Here is a 15,304-nt window from a genome sequence, read left to right on the forward strand (position 1 = left end):
TCTCCATGGATCGTGTCATTATGGATCATTACAGATACTTTCCCTTTAAATGTACCAAGTAGTCATGCAGAGAGTAAAAATAAAATGAATAGACATGAATAGGTGGTGGGTATGCTTAATTATGCTTATAACTGATGCTTCACATAAAAATCTATATTTTAATTTAAAGCTCTAAAGTTAAGTCGAAATAAATAATTGTTAATCACTATTCATTTGCCTAAGCTGATTGTATCTGTAATTAAAAAAAAACTGGTCCTTCTTATGTTACCTTGTAGAAAGAGTCCATAGAAAGAAGAACCACCCAAGGCACATCCAGAGCCTCAATTATCTTATTGGCCACTGTGGTTTTTCCAGAGGCACTGCCACCACATAAACCTACAGAACACATCAGGAGCTCCTTAATAACAAAAATACACAATCACACCCCCACAACAACGACAGAAAAATATTAATAATAATAATAAAACACAATAACATGAGATTGAGTTAAAATGGAAAATGTCACTAGTGAGACTGAACACATTACTCATACTGATTATTTCAGGCCCTAACCAAAGTACAAGCTACTTTAGCATCTTATGTCCTCTGCTCTCCTTTCTCTGTGTAACTGACCTCTGTAAAAGGACATTTATTCCACTCAGGCATGTTTATTCCCTTTCTCCACAGCTTTATGAGAAGAATCGACTAGAGTATATTCAAGTGTGAAATTGTAACCTGCCAGGCGAGGTTCTCAGTATGAAACAGCATACTAATGAAAACAGAAGCTAGAGTGAATTTAAAATCACAACTACTATACTAGGTTACTGTACATGCCACAGCATCAGGGTTAACTACAAGGTCACATTAATTACAGTTTCCGTATTTAATTGTTATTCACTTGTAGTCTAATGTAGTGCAGTGCAAGTGTACGAAAAACTAAAAGGAACTAATCACTATTTTATAATACTATTATTACAACACTATTTATTTTCCACCCTCTTTATTTCCCTGACATGAAGGAAACAAGTACGTCGATGTTTTTCAAAGGACTACCTGAAGCAATATGCAGTTCTGGCTTAAAAGAATACAAATACATCCATTTTAAATTAAGGACAGCCATGAAGAAATGTGAAAGTCTGGATTAAAAAAAAACAATAATACCATTGTTTGTCTAAAGACAACCTAAAGCAATGTAAAGTTTATCTTCTGCTTGTAAGGTAGGCATACTATAACATACTCTTAACTCGGTTTTGTAACATAGTGCTTGATATACATTAGTTGATTCCAGTGGTTAGCTGAAGTGTGAATTAAAGGGCTGTGTCTAATCTAGTGTGTATCTGCTACAAAAGTGTGCTAAAGTTAATTCATACTAGATATATACCTCAAAACATACCTTTATTTTGGTTTAAATGTCCTCCACTAACACCCAAAAACAACTCAAACTCTGCTGACCCAGTGGGGCTCCAGTCGCTTAACTTGTGACTTTCAGTATTTTAAGGGTCCGTTCTGCCTCAGTCTTCCTCTCACGCATCTCTTTCGAGTGAAGGCTGACGCTGAGCCGGTCTCAGCGGGCTGTTCAATCAGTTTTGATCCAGACCAGCTGGACCCGGCAACGCCCCTTTCTCCGCACGTTACAGTATGTAAAATCGCGACTACTGCATTTCTATATAAAATCGCATTAAAACTGTAATTCAAATTAATAAAAAAATCATCCAGCACTAATTTCTTTTGCTTAATCTTAGTTCATTCATTTTGACCGAACTGTGCTTATGTTTAGGTTTACAACAATCGTGTGAAACTGTATCACTTTTGAATTGTCATTTAAATAAAGTTCTTGATTTGTTGCTTTGCCCCTAAATCATGGGTCCAACACACAAACGTCCATAAGAAATGACTGGTCGTCATTCGCTCTGTATTAAAGGGTACATAAGAATCCTCTAAAACAGGGATGTCCAAACTATGGCCCGCGGGCCATTTGCGGCCCGTTTCATTTTTTGGAGCGGCCCGCGAGGTATTTTAGAAATAGAATGTAGCGCGCCTCACGGTCCGCGGAATTACTTATCTTTACAGCGCTCGAGCTAGCAGCAAATAATGACAGAAAACCCTGAGGAAACTGCAGAATTCTGTATGGGATTAAAAACCTGTTTTGTAGAGAAACAGGAGATGAGAAGAAGCAGCTGTAACTTTACCTGTGAGTAACTCACCAGAACACCCCATGCTGCAGGATAAACTGATAAATCTGATCATTTCGGTGGTTGGTTGGTTGTTGGGGTTTTATTGCTACTCCAGCACAAATGTGGCTATTTGTGGATAATTTCGGTAAAAATTAGTGAAACCTGTAGAGTTTATTGAGTTTTTGCTATTTGATCTCCTCAGTGAGAATCCCCACCCCATAACCAATCAGTGGTTTACTGCTCACTGCTCTTTCATTGTGGATGGGCAGAATGTCTCGTTTTTCAAAGTACAGATTTGGCACGTCACGTGGTTAATATACCAACACTATTTTACAATACCGTCACCATATTAAATACCGTGGTATACCAAAACACCGTCATACCGCCCAACCCTAGGGTGCGCAATTGTAGCGCAGAAAAATGGATCAAAGAGTCTAAAAGCGGAAAAAGTGCTCAGTTTTAGCGCAAAAAAAAAACGGGCCAAAGAGTCTAAAAGTGGAGAGGGTGCACAGTTGTAGCGCAGAAAAACGGGCCAAAAAGTCTAAAAGCGGAGAGAGTGCTCAGTTGTAGCGCAAAAAAAACAGGCCAAAGAGTCTAAAAGCAGAGAGAGTGCGCAGTTGTAGCGCAGAAAAACAGGCCAAACAGTGTAAAAGTGGAGAGGGTGCGCAGTTGTAGCTCAAAAAAACAGGCCAAAGAGTCTAAAAGCGGAGAGAGTGCTCAGTTGTAGCGCAAAAAAAAAACAGGCCAAAGAGTCTAAAAGCGGAGAGGGTGCGCAGCTGTAGCTAAAAAAAAAACGGGCGAAAGAGTCTAAAAGCGAAGAGAGTGCGCAGTTGTAGCGAAAAAAAAATGGGCCAAAGAGTCTAAAAGCGGAGAGGGTGCGCAGTTGTAGCGCAGAAAAACAGGCCAAATAGTCTAAAAGCGGAGAGGGTGCGCAGTTGTAGCGAAGAGAACGAGCCAAAGAGTCTAAATGCGGAGAGGGTGCGCAGTTGTAGCGCAGAAAAACGGGTAAAAGAGTCTAAAAGCGGAGAGGTTGTGCAGCTGTAGCGCAGAAAAACAGGCCAAATAGTCTGAAAGCGGAGAGGGTGCACAGTTGTAGCGAAGAAAACGAGCCAAAGAGTCTAAAAGTGGAGAGGGTGCGCAGCTGTAGCGCAGAAAACGAGCCAAAGAGTCTAAAAGTGGAGAGGGTGCTCAGTTGTAGCGCAGAAAAAAGGGCAAAGAGTCTAAAAGCAGAGAGAGTGCGCAGTTGTAGCGCAAAAAAACGGGCAAGAGTCTAAAAGCGGAGAGAGTGCGCAGTTGTAGCACAAAAAAAACGAGCCAAAAAGTCTAAAAGCGGAGAGGGTGTGCAGTTGTAGCGCAAAAAAAAAACTGGCCAAAGAGTCGAAAAGCGGAGAGGGTGCGCAGTTGTAGTGCAAAAAAACGGGCCAAAGAGTCTAAAAGCGGAGAGGGTGCGCAGTTGTAGTGCAGAAAAATAGGCCAAATAGTCTAAAAGCGGAGAGGGTGCACAGCTGTAGCGCAGAAAAACAGGCCAAATAGTCTAAAAGCGGAGAGGGTGCGCAGTTGTAGCGAAGAAAACGAGCTAAAGAGTCTAAAAGCGGAGAGGGTGCGCAGCTGTGGCGCAAAAAAAACGGGCCAAAGAGTCTAAAAGCGGAGAGTGCGCAGTTGTAGCGAAGAAAAATGGGCCAAAGAGTCTAAAAGCCGAAAGAGTGCGCAGTTGTAGCGAAGAAAAACGGCCCAAAGAGTCTAAAAGCGGAAAGAGTGCGCAGTTGTAGCGAAAAAAAACGGGCCAAATAGTCTAAAAGCGGAGAGGGGGCGCAGTTGTAGCGAAGAAAACGAGTCAAAGAGTCTAGAAGCGGAGAGGGTGCGCAGCTGTAGCGCAAAAAAAAAAACGGGCCAAAGAGTCTAAAAGCGGAGAGTGCGCAGTTGTAGCGAAAAAACAAAAAACGGGCCAAAGAATCTAAAAGCGGAGAGGGTGCGCAGTTGTAGCGCAGAAAAATATGCCAAATAGTCTAAAAGCGGAGAGAGTGCGCAGTTGTAGCGCAAAAAACAAAACGGGCCACAGAGTCTAAAAGCGGAGAGGGTGCGCAGTTGTAGCGGAAAAAAAATGGGCCAAAGAGTCTAAAAGCGGAGAGGGTGCGCAGTTGTAGTGCAGAAAAATAGGCCAAATAGTCTAAAAACAGAGAGAGTGCGCAGTTGTAGCGTAGAAAAACGGGACAAAGAGTCTAAAAGCGGAGAGGGTGCGCAGCTGTAGCGCAGAAAACGAGCCAAAGAGTCTAAAAGTGGAGAGGGTGCTCAGTTGTAGCGCAGAAAAACGAAAAAAGGTACAAAAGCGGAAAGAGTGCTCAGTTGTAGCGCAAAAAAAAAACGGGCCAAAGAGTCTAAAAGCGGAGAGGGAGCGCAGCTGTAGCGCAGAAAACGAGCCAAAGAGTCTAAAAGTGGAGAGGGTGCGCAGTTGTAGCGCAGAAAAAAGGGCAAAGAGTCTAAAAGCGGAGAGAGTGCACAGTTGTAGCGCAGAAAAACGGGCAAAAGAGTCTAAAAACGGAGAGAGTGCGCAGTTGTAGCGAAGAAAACGAGCTAAAGATTCTAAAAGCAGAGAGGGCGCAGTTGTAGCGCAAAAAAACGGGCCAAAGAGTCTAAAAGCAGAGAGAGTGCGCAGTTGTAGCGGAAAAAAAGGCGCAAAGGGGTTTAAAAGTAGAGAGGGTGCGCAGTTGTAGCGCAGAAAAACGAAAAAAAGGACAAAAGCGGAGAGAGTGCTCAGTTGTAGCGTAAAAAAATAAGGCGCAAAGGGGTTTAAAAGCAGAGAGGGTGCGCAGTTGTAGCGCAGAAAAACGAAAAAAAGTACAAAAGCGGAGAGAGTGCTCAGTTGTAGCGCAAAAAAAAAACAGGCCAAATAGTCTAAAAGCGGAGAGGTTGTGCAGCTGTAGCGCAGAAAAACAGGCCAAATAGTCTGAAAGCGGAGAGGGTGCGCAGTTGTAGTGAAGAAAACGACTCAAAGAGTCTAAAAGCGGAGAGGGTGCGCAGCTGTAGGAAAAAAAAAAAAACGGGCCAAAGAGTCTTAAAGCGGAGAGTTCGCGCAGTTGTAGTGTAAAAAAAAACGGGCCAAAGAGTCTAAAAGCGGAGAGGGTGCGCAGTTGTAGCGCAGAAAAACAGGCCAAATAGTCTAAAAGCGGAGAGGGTGCGCAGTTGTAGCGAAGAGAACGAGCCAAAGAGTCTAAATGCGGAGAGGGTGCGCAGTTGTAGCGCAGAAAAACGGGTAAAAGAGTCTAAAAGCGGAGAGGTTGTGCAGCTGTAGCGCAGAAAAACAGGCCAAATAGTCTGAAAGCGGAGAGGGTGCACAGTTGTAGCGAAGAAAACGAGCCAAAGAGTCTAAAAGTGGAGAGGGTGCGCAGCTGTAGCGCAGAAAACGAGCCAAAGAGTCTAAAAGTGGAGAGGGTGCTCAGTTGTAGCGCAGAAAAAAGGGCAAAGAGTCTAAAAGCAGAGAGAGTGCGCAGTTGTAGCGCAAAAAAACGGGCAAAAGAGTCTAAAAGCGGAGAGAGTGCGCAGTTGTAGCACAAAAAAAACGAGCCAAAAAGTCTAAAAGCGGAGAGGGTGTGCAGTTGTAGCGCAAAAAAAAAACGGGCCAAAGAGTCGAAAAGCGGAGAGGGTGCGCAGTTGTAGTGCAAAAAAACGGGCCAAAGAGTCTAAAAGCGGAGAGGGTGCGCAGTTGTAGTGCAGAAAAATAGGCCAAATAGTCTAAAAGCGGAGAGGGTGCACAGCTGTAGCGCAGAAAAACAGGCCAAATAGTCTAAAAGCGGAGAGGGTGCGCAGTTGTAGCGAAGAAAACGAGCTAAAGAGTCTAAAAGCGGAGAGGGTGCGCAGCTGTGGCGCAAAAAAAAACGGGCCAAAGAGTCTAAAAGCGGAGAGTGCGCAGTTGTAGCGAAGAAAAATGGTCCAAAGAGTCTAAAAGCCGAAAGAGTGCGCAATTGTAGCGAAGAAAAACGGCCCAAAGAGTCTAAAAGCGGAAAGAGTGCGCAGTTGTAGCGAAAAAAAACGGGCCAAATAGTCTAAAAGCGGAGAGGGGGCGCAGTTGTAGCGAAGAAAACGAGTCAAAGAGTCTAGAAGCGGAGAGGGTGCGCAGCTGTAGCGCAAAAAAAAAAACGGGCCAAAGAGTCTAAAAGCGGAGAGTGCGCAGTTGTAGCGAAAAAACAAAAAACGGGCCAAAGAATCTAAAAGCGGAGAGGGTGCGCAGTTGTAGCGCAGAAAAATATGCCAAATAGTCTAAAAGCGGAGAGAGTGCGCAGTTGTAGCGCAAAAAACAAAACGGGCCACAGAGTCTAAAAGCGGAGAGGGTGCGCAGTTGTAGCGGAAAAAAAATGGGCCAAAGAGTCTAAAAGCGGAGAGGGTGCGCAGTTGTAGTGCAGAAAAATAGGCCAAATAGTCTAAAAACAGAGAGAGTGCGCAGTTGTAGCGTAGAAAAACGGGACAAAGAGTCTAAAAGCGGAGAGGGTGCGCAGCTGTAGCGCAGAAAACGAGCCAAAGAGTCTAAAAGTGGAGAGGGTGCTCAGTTGTAGCGCAGAAAAACGAAAAAAGGTACAAAAGCAGAAAGAGTGCTCAGTTGTAGCGCAAAAAAAAAATGGGCCAAAGAGTCTAAAAGCGGAGAGGGAGCGCAGCTGTAGCGCAGAAAACGAGCCAAAGAGTCTAAAAGTGGAGAGGGTGCGCAGTTGTAGCGCAGAAAAAAGGGCAAAGAGTCTAAAAGCGGAGAGAGTGCACAGTTGTAGCGCAGAAAAACGGGCAAAAGAGTCTAAAAACAGAGAGAGTGCGCAGTTGTAGCGAAGAAAACGAGCTAAAGATTCTAAAAGCAGAGAGGGCGCAGTTGTAGCGCAAAAAAACGGGCCAAAGAGTCTAAAAGCAGAGAGAGTGCGCAGTTGTAGCGGGAAAAAAAGGCGCAAAGGGGTTTAAAAGCAGAGAGGGTGCGCAGCAGTAGTGCAGAAAAACAGGCCAAATAGTCTAAAAGAGGAGAGGGTGCACAGTTGTAGCGAAGAAAACGAGCCAAAGAGTCTAAAAGCGGAGAGAGTGCTCAGTTGTAGCGCAAATAAATAAGGCGCAAAGGGGTTTAAAAGCAGAGAGGGTGCACAGTTGTAGCGCAGTAAAACGAAAAAAAGTACAAAAGTGGAGAGAGTGCTCAGTTGTAGTGCAAAAAAAAAAAAAGGGCTTAAGAGTCTAAAAGCGGAGAGAGTGCGCAGTTGTAGCGCAAAAAAATGGGCCAAAGAGTCTAAAAGCGGAGAGGGTGCGCAGTTGTAGCGAAGAGAACGAGCCAAAGAGTCTAAATGCGGAGAGGGTGCGCAGTTGTAGCGCAGAAAAACGGGTAAAAGAGTCTAAAAGCGGAGAGGTTGTGCAGCTGTAGCGCAGAAAAACAGGCCAAATAGTCTGAAAGCGGAGAGGGTGCACAGTTGTAGCGAAGAAAACGAGCCAAAGAGTCTAAAAGTGGAGAGGGTGCGCAGCTGTAGCGCAGAAAACGAGCCAAAGAGTCTAAAAGTGGAGAGGGTGCTCAGTTGTAGCGCAGAAAAAAGGGCAAAGAGTCTAAAAGCAGAGAGAGTGCGCAGTTGTAGCGCAGAAAAAAGGGCAAAGAGTCTAAAAGCAGAGAGAGTGCGCAGTTGTAGCGCAAAAAAACGGGCAAAAGAGTCTAAAAGCGGAGAGAGTGCACAGTTGTAGCACAAAAAAAACGAGCCAAAAAGTCTAAAAGCGGAGAGGGTGTGCAGTTGTAGCGCAAAAAAAAAACTGGCCAAAGAGTCGAAAAGCGGAGAGGGTGCGCAGTTGTAGTGCAAAAAAACGGGCCAAAGAGTCTAAAAGCGGAGAGGGTGCGCAGTTGTAGTGCAGAAAAATAGGCCAAATAGTCTAAAAGCGGAGAGGGTGCACAGCTGTAGCGCAGAAAAACAGGCCAAATAGTCTAAAAGCGGAGAGGGTGCGCAGTTGTAGCGAAGAAAACGAGCTAAAGAGTCTAAAAGCGGAGAGGGTGCGCAGCTGTGGCGCAAAAAAAAACGGGCCAAAGAGTCTAAAAGCGGAGAGTGCGCAGTTGTAGCGAAGAAAAATGGGCCAAAGAGTCTAAAAGCCGAAAGAGTGCGCAGTTGTAGCGAAGAAAAACGGCCCAAAGAGTCTAAAAGCGGAAAGAGTGCGCAGTTGTAGCGAAAAAAACGGGCCAAATAGTCTAAAAGCGGAGAGGGGGCGCAGTTGTAGCGAAGAAAACGAGTCAAAGAGTCTAGAAGCGGAGAGGGTGCGCAGCTGTAGCGCAAAAAAAAAAACGGGCCAAAGAGTCTAAAAGCGGAGAGTGCGCAGTTGTAGCGAAAAAACAAAAAACGGGCCAAAGAATCTAAAAGCGGAGAGGGTGCGCAGTTGTAGCGCAGAAAAATATGCCAAATAGTCTAAAAGCGGAGAGAGTGCGCAGTTGTAGCGCAAAAAACAAAACGGGCCACAGAGTCTAAAAGCGGAGAGGGTGCGCAGTTGTAGCGGAAAAAAAATGGGCCAAAGAGTCTAAAAGCGGAGAGGGTGCGCAGTTGTAGTGCAGAAAAATAGGCCAAATAGTCTAAAAACAGAGAGAGTGCGCAGTTGTAGCGTAGAAAAACGGGACAAAGAGTCTAAAAGCGGAGAGGGTGCGCAGCTGTAGCGCAGAAAACGAGCCAAAGAGTCTAAAAGTGGAGAGGGTGCTCAGTTGTAGCGCAGAAAAACGAAAAAAGGTACAAAAGCGGAAAGAGTGCTCAGTTGTAGCGCAAAAAAAAAACGGGCCAAAGAGTCTAAAAGCGGAGAAGGAGCGCAGCTGTAGCGCAGAAAAAGAGGCAAAGAGTCTAAAAGTGGAGAGGGTGCGCAGTTGTAGCGCAGAAAAAAGGGCAAAGAGTCTAAAAGCGGAGAGAGTGCACAGTTGTAGCGCAGAAAAACGGGCAAAAGAGTCTAAAAACGGAGAGAGTGCGCAGTTGTATCGAAGAAAACGAGCTAAAGATTCTAAAAGCAGAGAGGGCGCAGTTGTAGCGCAAAAAAACGGGCCAAAGAGTCTAAAAGCAGAGAGAGTGCGCAGTTGTAGCGGAAAAAAAGGCGCAAAGGGGTTTAAAAGCAGAGAGGGTGCGCAGTTGTAGCGCAGAAAAACGAAAAAAAGGACAAAAGCGGAGAGAGTGCTCAGTTGTAGCGTAAAAAAATAAGGCGCAAAGGGGTTTAAAAGCAGAGAGGGTGCGCAGTTGTAGCGCAGAAAAACGAAAAAAAGTACAAAAGCGGAGAGAGTGCTCAGTTGTAGCGCAAAAAAAACAGGCCAAATAGTCTAAAAGCGGAGAGGGTGCGCAGTTGTAGCGAAGAGAACGAGCCAAAGAGTCTAAATGCGGAGAGGGTGCGCAGTTGTAGCGCAGAAAAACGGGTAAAAGAGTCTAAAAGCGGAGAGGTTGTGCAGCTGTAGCACAGAAAAACAGGCCAAATAGTCTGAAAGCGGAGAGGGTGCGCAGTTGTAGCGAAGAAAACGACTCAAAGAGTCTAAAAGCGGAGAGGGTGCGCAGCTGTAGGAAAAAAAAAAAACGGGCCAAAGAGTCTTAAATCGGAGAGTTCGCGCAGTTGTAGTGTAAAAAAAAACGGGCCAAAGAGTCTAAAAGCGGAGAGGGTGCGCAGTTGTAGCGCAGAAAAACAGGCCAAATAGTCTAAAAGCGGAGAGGGTGCGCAGTTGTAGCGAAGAGAACGAGCCAAAGAGTCTAAATGCGGAGAGGGTGCGCAGTTGTAGCGCAGAAAAACGGGTAAAAGAGTCTAAAAGCGGAGAGGTTGTGCAGCTGTAGCGCAGAAAAACAGGCCAAATAGTCTGAAAGCGGAGAGGGTGCACAGTTGTAGCGAAGAAAACGAGCCAAAGAGTCTAAAAGTGGAGAGGGTGCGCAGCTGTAGCGCAGAAAACGAGCCAAAGAGTCTAAAAGTGGAGAGGGTGCTCAGTTGTAGCGCAGAAAAAAGGGCAAAGAGTCTAAAAGCAGAGAGAGTGCGCAGTTGTAGCGCAAAAAAACGGGCAAAAGAGTCTAAAAGCGGAGAGAGTGCGCAGTTGTAGCACAAAAAAAACGAGCCAAAAAGTCTAAAAGCGGAGAGGGTGTGCAGTTGTAGCGCAAAAAAAAAACGGGCCAAAGAGTCGAAAAGCGGAGAGGGTGCGCAGTTGTAGTGCAAAAAAACGGGCCAAAGAGTCTAAAAGCGGAGAGGGTGCGCAGTTGTAGTGCAGAAAAATAGGCCAAATAGTCTAAAAGCGGAGAGGGTGCGCAGTTGTAGCGAAGAAAAATGGGCTAAAGAGTCTAAAAGCAGAGAGAGTGCGCAGTTGTAGCGCAAAAAATAAAGCGCAAAGGGGTTTAAAAGCAGAGAGGGTGCGCAGTTGTAGCGCAGAAAAACGAAAAAAAGTACAAAAAGCAGAGAGAGTGCTCAGTTGTAGCCAGTGTTGGGAAGTAACGGATTACATGTAACGGCGTTACGTAATCAGATTACAAATTATAAGTAACTGTAATCCGTTACAGTTACTGCTTCAGTAAATGGTAATCAGATTACAGTTACTCTGCTAAAATAAAAGGGTTACATTGCGGTACTTTCCTATTTTTGCTCTTCCAATCCAACACTGACAAAGAGTAAATAACATTTTGCGGTGAATACGCTCTGATAGGACAGGGAACTGTCAGCGGCTCACAGCGGCTCCGCACACACAACGAGACGAAATTAACTGACATTTTGGTCAACGAATAAAAACGAGACGAAAATGTTTGGCAGGGACGAAATCCAATCAGAACTGATTTAGGTCTGTGAAAGGTAGGGACGAGACGCAGAAAAACGAAAAAAGTACAAAAGCGGAGAGAGTGCTCAGTTGTAGCGCAAAAAAATAAGGCGCAAAGGGGTTTAAAAGCAGAGAGGGTGCGCAGTTGTAGCGCAGAAAAACTAAAAAAAGTACAAAAGCGGAGAGAGTGCTCAGTTGTAGCGCAAAAAAAAAACGGGCCAAAGAGTCTAAAAGCGGAGAGGGTGCACAGTTGTAGCGCAGAAAAACGGGCCAAATAGTCTAAAAGCGGAGAGGGTGCTCAGTTGTAGCGCAAAAAAAACAGGCCAAAGAGTTCAAAAGCGGAGAGGGTGCGCAGTTGTAGCGCAGAAAAACAGGCCAAATAGTCTAAAAGCGGAGAGGGTGCGCAGCTGTAGCACAGAAAACGAGCCAAAGAGTCGAAAAGCAGAGAGGGTGCTCAGTTGTAGCGCAGAAAAACGAAAAAAGGTACAAAAGCAAAGAGAGTGCTCAGTTGTAGCGAAAAAAAATAAGGCGCAAAGGGGTTTAAAAGCAGAGAGGGTGCGCAGTTGTAGCGCAGAAAAACTAAAAAAAGTACAAAAGCGGAGAGAGTGCTCAGTTGTAGCGCAAAAAAATAAGGCGCAAAGGGGTTTAAAAGCAGAGAGGGTGCGCAGTTGTAGCGCAGAAAAACTAAAAAAAGTACAAAAGCGGAGAGAGTGCTCAGTTGTAGCGCAAAAAAAAAAACGGGCCAAAGAGTCTAAAAGCGGAGAGAGTGCGCAGTTGTAGCGGAAAAAAAACGGGCCAAAGAGTCTAAAAGCGGAGAGGGTGCACAGCTGTAGCGCAGATAAACAGGCCAAATAGTCTAAAAGCGGAGAGGGCTCGCAGTTGTAGCGAAGAAAATGAGCCAAAGAGTCTAAAAGCGGAGAGGGTGCGCAGTTGTAGCGCAGAAAAACGGGCCAAATAGTCTAAAAGCGGAGAGGGTGCACAGTTGTAGCGAAGAAAACGAGCCAAAGAGTCTAAAAGCGGAGAGAGTGCTCAGTTGTAGCGCAAAAAAAACAGGCCAAAGAGTTCAAAAGCGGAGAGGGTGCGCAGTTGTAGCGCAGAAAAACAGGCCAAATAGTCTAAAAGCGGAGAGGGTGCGCAGCTGTAGCACAGAAAACGAGCCAAAGAGTCGAAAAGCAGAGAGGGTGCTCAGTTGTAGCGCAGAAAAACGAAAAAAGGTACAAAAGCGGAGAGAGTGCTCAGTTGTAGCGAAAAAAAAAAACAGGCCAAAGAGTCTAAAGTGGAGAGGGTGTGCAGTTGTAGCGCAGAAAAAAGGGCAAAGAGTCTAAAAGCGGAGAGAGTGCACAGTTGTAGCGGAGAAAAACGGGCAAAAGAGTCTAAAAGCGGAGAGAGTGCGCAGTTGTAGCGCAAAAAAAACGAGCCAAAGAGTCTAAAAGCGGAGAGGGTGTGCAGTTGTAGCGCAAAAAAACTGGCCAAAGAGTCTAAAAGCGGAGAGGGTGCGCAGTTGTAGCGCAGAAAAACGAACAAAAGAGTCTAAAAGCGGAGAGGGTGCGCAGTTGTAACGCAAAAAAACGAGCCAAAGAGTCTAAAAGCGGAGAGGGTGCTCAGTTGTACCAGGAAAAAAACGGGCCAAAGAGTCTAAAAGCAGAGAGAGTGCGCAGTTGTAGCGTAAAAAAAGGCGCAAAGGGGTTTAAAAGCGGAGAGGGTGCGCAGTTGTAGCGCAGAAAAAAGAAAAAAAGTACAAAAGCGGAGAGTGCTCAGTTGTAGCGCAAAAAAAAAAAAAGGGCCAAAGAGTCTAAAAGCGGAGAGTGCGCAATTGTAGCGCAGAAAACGAGCCAAAGAGTCTAAAAGTGGAGAGGGTGCTCAGTTGTAGCTCAGAAAAACGAAAAAAGGTACAAAAGCGGAGAGGGTGCACAGCTGTAGCGCAGAAAAACAGGCCAAATAGTCTAAAAGCGGAGAGGGTGCGCAGTTGTAGCGAAGAAAAAGAGCTAAAGAGTCTAAAAGCGGAGAGGGCGCAGTTGTAGCGCAAAAAAAACGGGCCAAAGAGTCTAAAAGCAGAGAGAGTGCGCAGTTGTAGCGCAAAAAAAGGCGCAAAGGGGTTTAAAAGCGGAGAGGGTGCGCAGTTGTAGCGCAGAAAAACGAAAAAAAGTACAAAAGCGGAGAGAGTGCTCAGTTGTAGCGCAAAAAAATAAGGCGCAAAGGGGTTTAAAAGCAGAGAGGGTGCGCAGTTGTAGCGCAGAAAAACTAAAAAAAGTACAAAAGCGGAGAGAGTGCTCAGTTGTAGCGCAAAAAAAAAACGGGCCAAAGAGTCTAAAAGCGGAGAGGGTGCACAGTTGTAGCGCAGAAAAACGGGCCAAATAGTCTAAAAGCGGAGAGGGTGCTCAGTTGTAGCGCAAAAAAAACAGGCCAAAGAGTTCAAAAGCGGAGAGGGTGCGCAGTTGTAGCGCAGAAAAACAGGCCAAATAGTCTAAAAGCGGAGAGGGTGCGCAGCTGTAGCACAGAAAACGAGCCAAAGAGTCGAAAAGCAGAGAGGGTGCTCAGTTGTAGCGCAGAAAAACGAAAAAAGGTACAAAAGCAAAGAGAGTGCTCAGTTGTAGCGAAAAAAAATAAGGCGCAAAGGGGTTTAAAAGCAGAGAGGGTGCGCAGTTGTAGCGCAGAAAAACTAAAAAAAGTACAAAAGCGGAGAGAGTGCTCAGTTGTAGCGCAAAAAAATAAGGCGCAAAGGGGTTTAAAAGCAGAGAGGGTGCGCAGTTGTAGCGCAGAAAAACTAAAAAAAGTACAAAAGCGGAGAGAGTGCTCAGTTGTAGCGCAAAAAAAAAAACGGGCCAAAGAGTCTAAAAGCGGAGAGAGTGCGCAGTTGTAGCGGAAAAAAAACGGGCCAAAGAGTCTAAAAGCGGAGAGGGTGTACAGCTGTAGCGCAGATAAACAGGCCAAATAGTCTAAAAGCGGAGAGGGCTCGCAGTTGTAGCGAAGAAAATGAGCCAAAGAGTCTAAAAGCGGAGAGGGTGCGCAGTTGTAGCGCAGAAAAACGGGCCAAAGAGTCTAAAAGCGGAGAGGGTGCGCAGCTGTAGCACAGAAAACGAGCCAAAGAGTCTAAAAGCAGAGAGGGTGCTCAGTTGTAGCGCAGAAAAACGAAAAAAGGTACAAAAGCGAAGAGAGTGCTCAGTTGTAGCGAAAAAAAAAAAAACGGGCCAAAGAGTCTAAAGTGGAGAGGGTGCGCAGTTGTAGCGCAGAAAAAAGGGCAAAGAGTCTAAAAGCGGAGAGAGTGCGCAGTTGTAGCGCAAAAAAAACGGGCCAAAGAGTCTAAAAGCAGAGAGGGTGCTCAGTTGTAGCTCAGAAAAACGAAAAAATGTACAAAAGCGGAGAGGGTGCACAGCTGTAGCGCAGAAAAACAGGCCAAATAGTCTAAAAGCGGAGAGGGTGCGCAGTTGTAGCGAAGAAAACGAGCTAAAGAGTCTAAAAGCGGAGAGGGCGCAGTTGTAGCGCAGAAAAACGAACAAAAGAGTCTAAAAGCGGAGAGGGTGCGCAGTTGTAACGCAAAAAAACGAGCCAAAGAGTCTAAAAGCGGAGAGGGTGCGCAGTTGTAACGCAAAAAAACGAGCCAAAGAGTCTAAAAGCGGAGAGGGTGCTCAGTTGTACCAGGAAAAAAACGGGCCAAAGAGTCTAAAAGCAGAGAGAGTGCGCAGTTGTAGCGCAAAAAAAGGCGCAAAGGGGTTTAAAAGCGGAGAGGGTGCGCAGTTGTAGCGCAGAAAAAAGAAAAAAAGTACAAAAGCGGAGAGTGCTCAGTTGTAGCGCAAAAAAAAAAAAACGGGCCAAAGAGTCTAAAAGCGGAGAGTGCGCAATTGTAGCGCAGAAAACGAGCCAAAGAGTCTAAAAGTGGAGAGGGTGCTCAGTTGTAGCTCAGAAAAACGAAAAAAGGTACAAAAGCGGAGAGGGTGCACAGCTGTAGCGCAGAAAAACAGGCCAAATAGTCTAAAAGCGGAGAGGGTGCGCAGTTGTAGCGAAGAAAAAGAGCTAAAGAGTCTAAAAGCGGAGAGGGCGCAGTTGTAGCGCAAAAAAAACGGGCCAAAGAGTCTAAAAGCAGAGAGAGTGCGCAGTTGTAGCGCAAAAAAAGGCGCAAAGGGGTTTAAAAGCGGAGAGGGTGCGCAGTTGTAGCGCAGAAAAACGAAAAAAGTACAAAAGCGGAGAGAGTGCTCAGTTGTAGCGCAAAAAAATAAGGCGCAAAGGGGTTTAAAAGCAGAGAGGGTGCGCAGTTGTAGCGCAGAAAAACTAAAAAAAGTACAAAAGCGGAGAGAGTGCTCAGTTGTAGCGCAAAAAAAAAAACGGGCCAAAGAGTCTAAAAGCGGAGAGGGTGCACAGTTGTAGCGCAGAAAAACGGGCCAAATAGTCTAAAAGCGGAGAGGGTGCTCAGTTGTAG

The 15,304-nt window shown here is 45.6% G+C and overlaps 1 protein-coding gene across 2 annotated transcripts in view; it reads right to left on the reverse strand.

Moving 5' to 3' along the window:
- Positions 1-15,304, reverse strand: part of si:ch211-243j20.2 (uridine-cytidine kinase-like 1) — a 153,765-nt gene that overhangs the window by 115,548 nt on the left and 22,913 nt on the right. For both annotated transcript variants that reach the window (XM_049480407.1, XM_049480410.1), the window contains exon 3: positions 269-375. In XM_049480407.1, coding sequence (XP_049336364.1) covers positions 269-375 — 107 coding nt within the window. The remainder of the gene's footprint in view (positions 1-268; positions 376-15,304) is intronic.

This window comes from Astyanax mexicanus, chromosome 1, assembly GCF_023375975.1.
Source record: "Astyanax mexicanus isolate ESR-SI-001 chromosome 1, AstMex3_surface, whole genome shotgun sequence".
NCBI classification, from domain to species: domain Eukaryota; kingdom Metazoa; phylum Chordata; class Actinopteri; order Characiformes; family Acestrorhamphidae; genus Astyanax; species Astyanax mexicanus.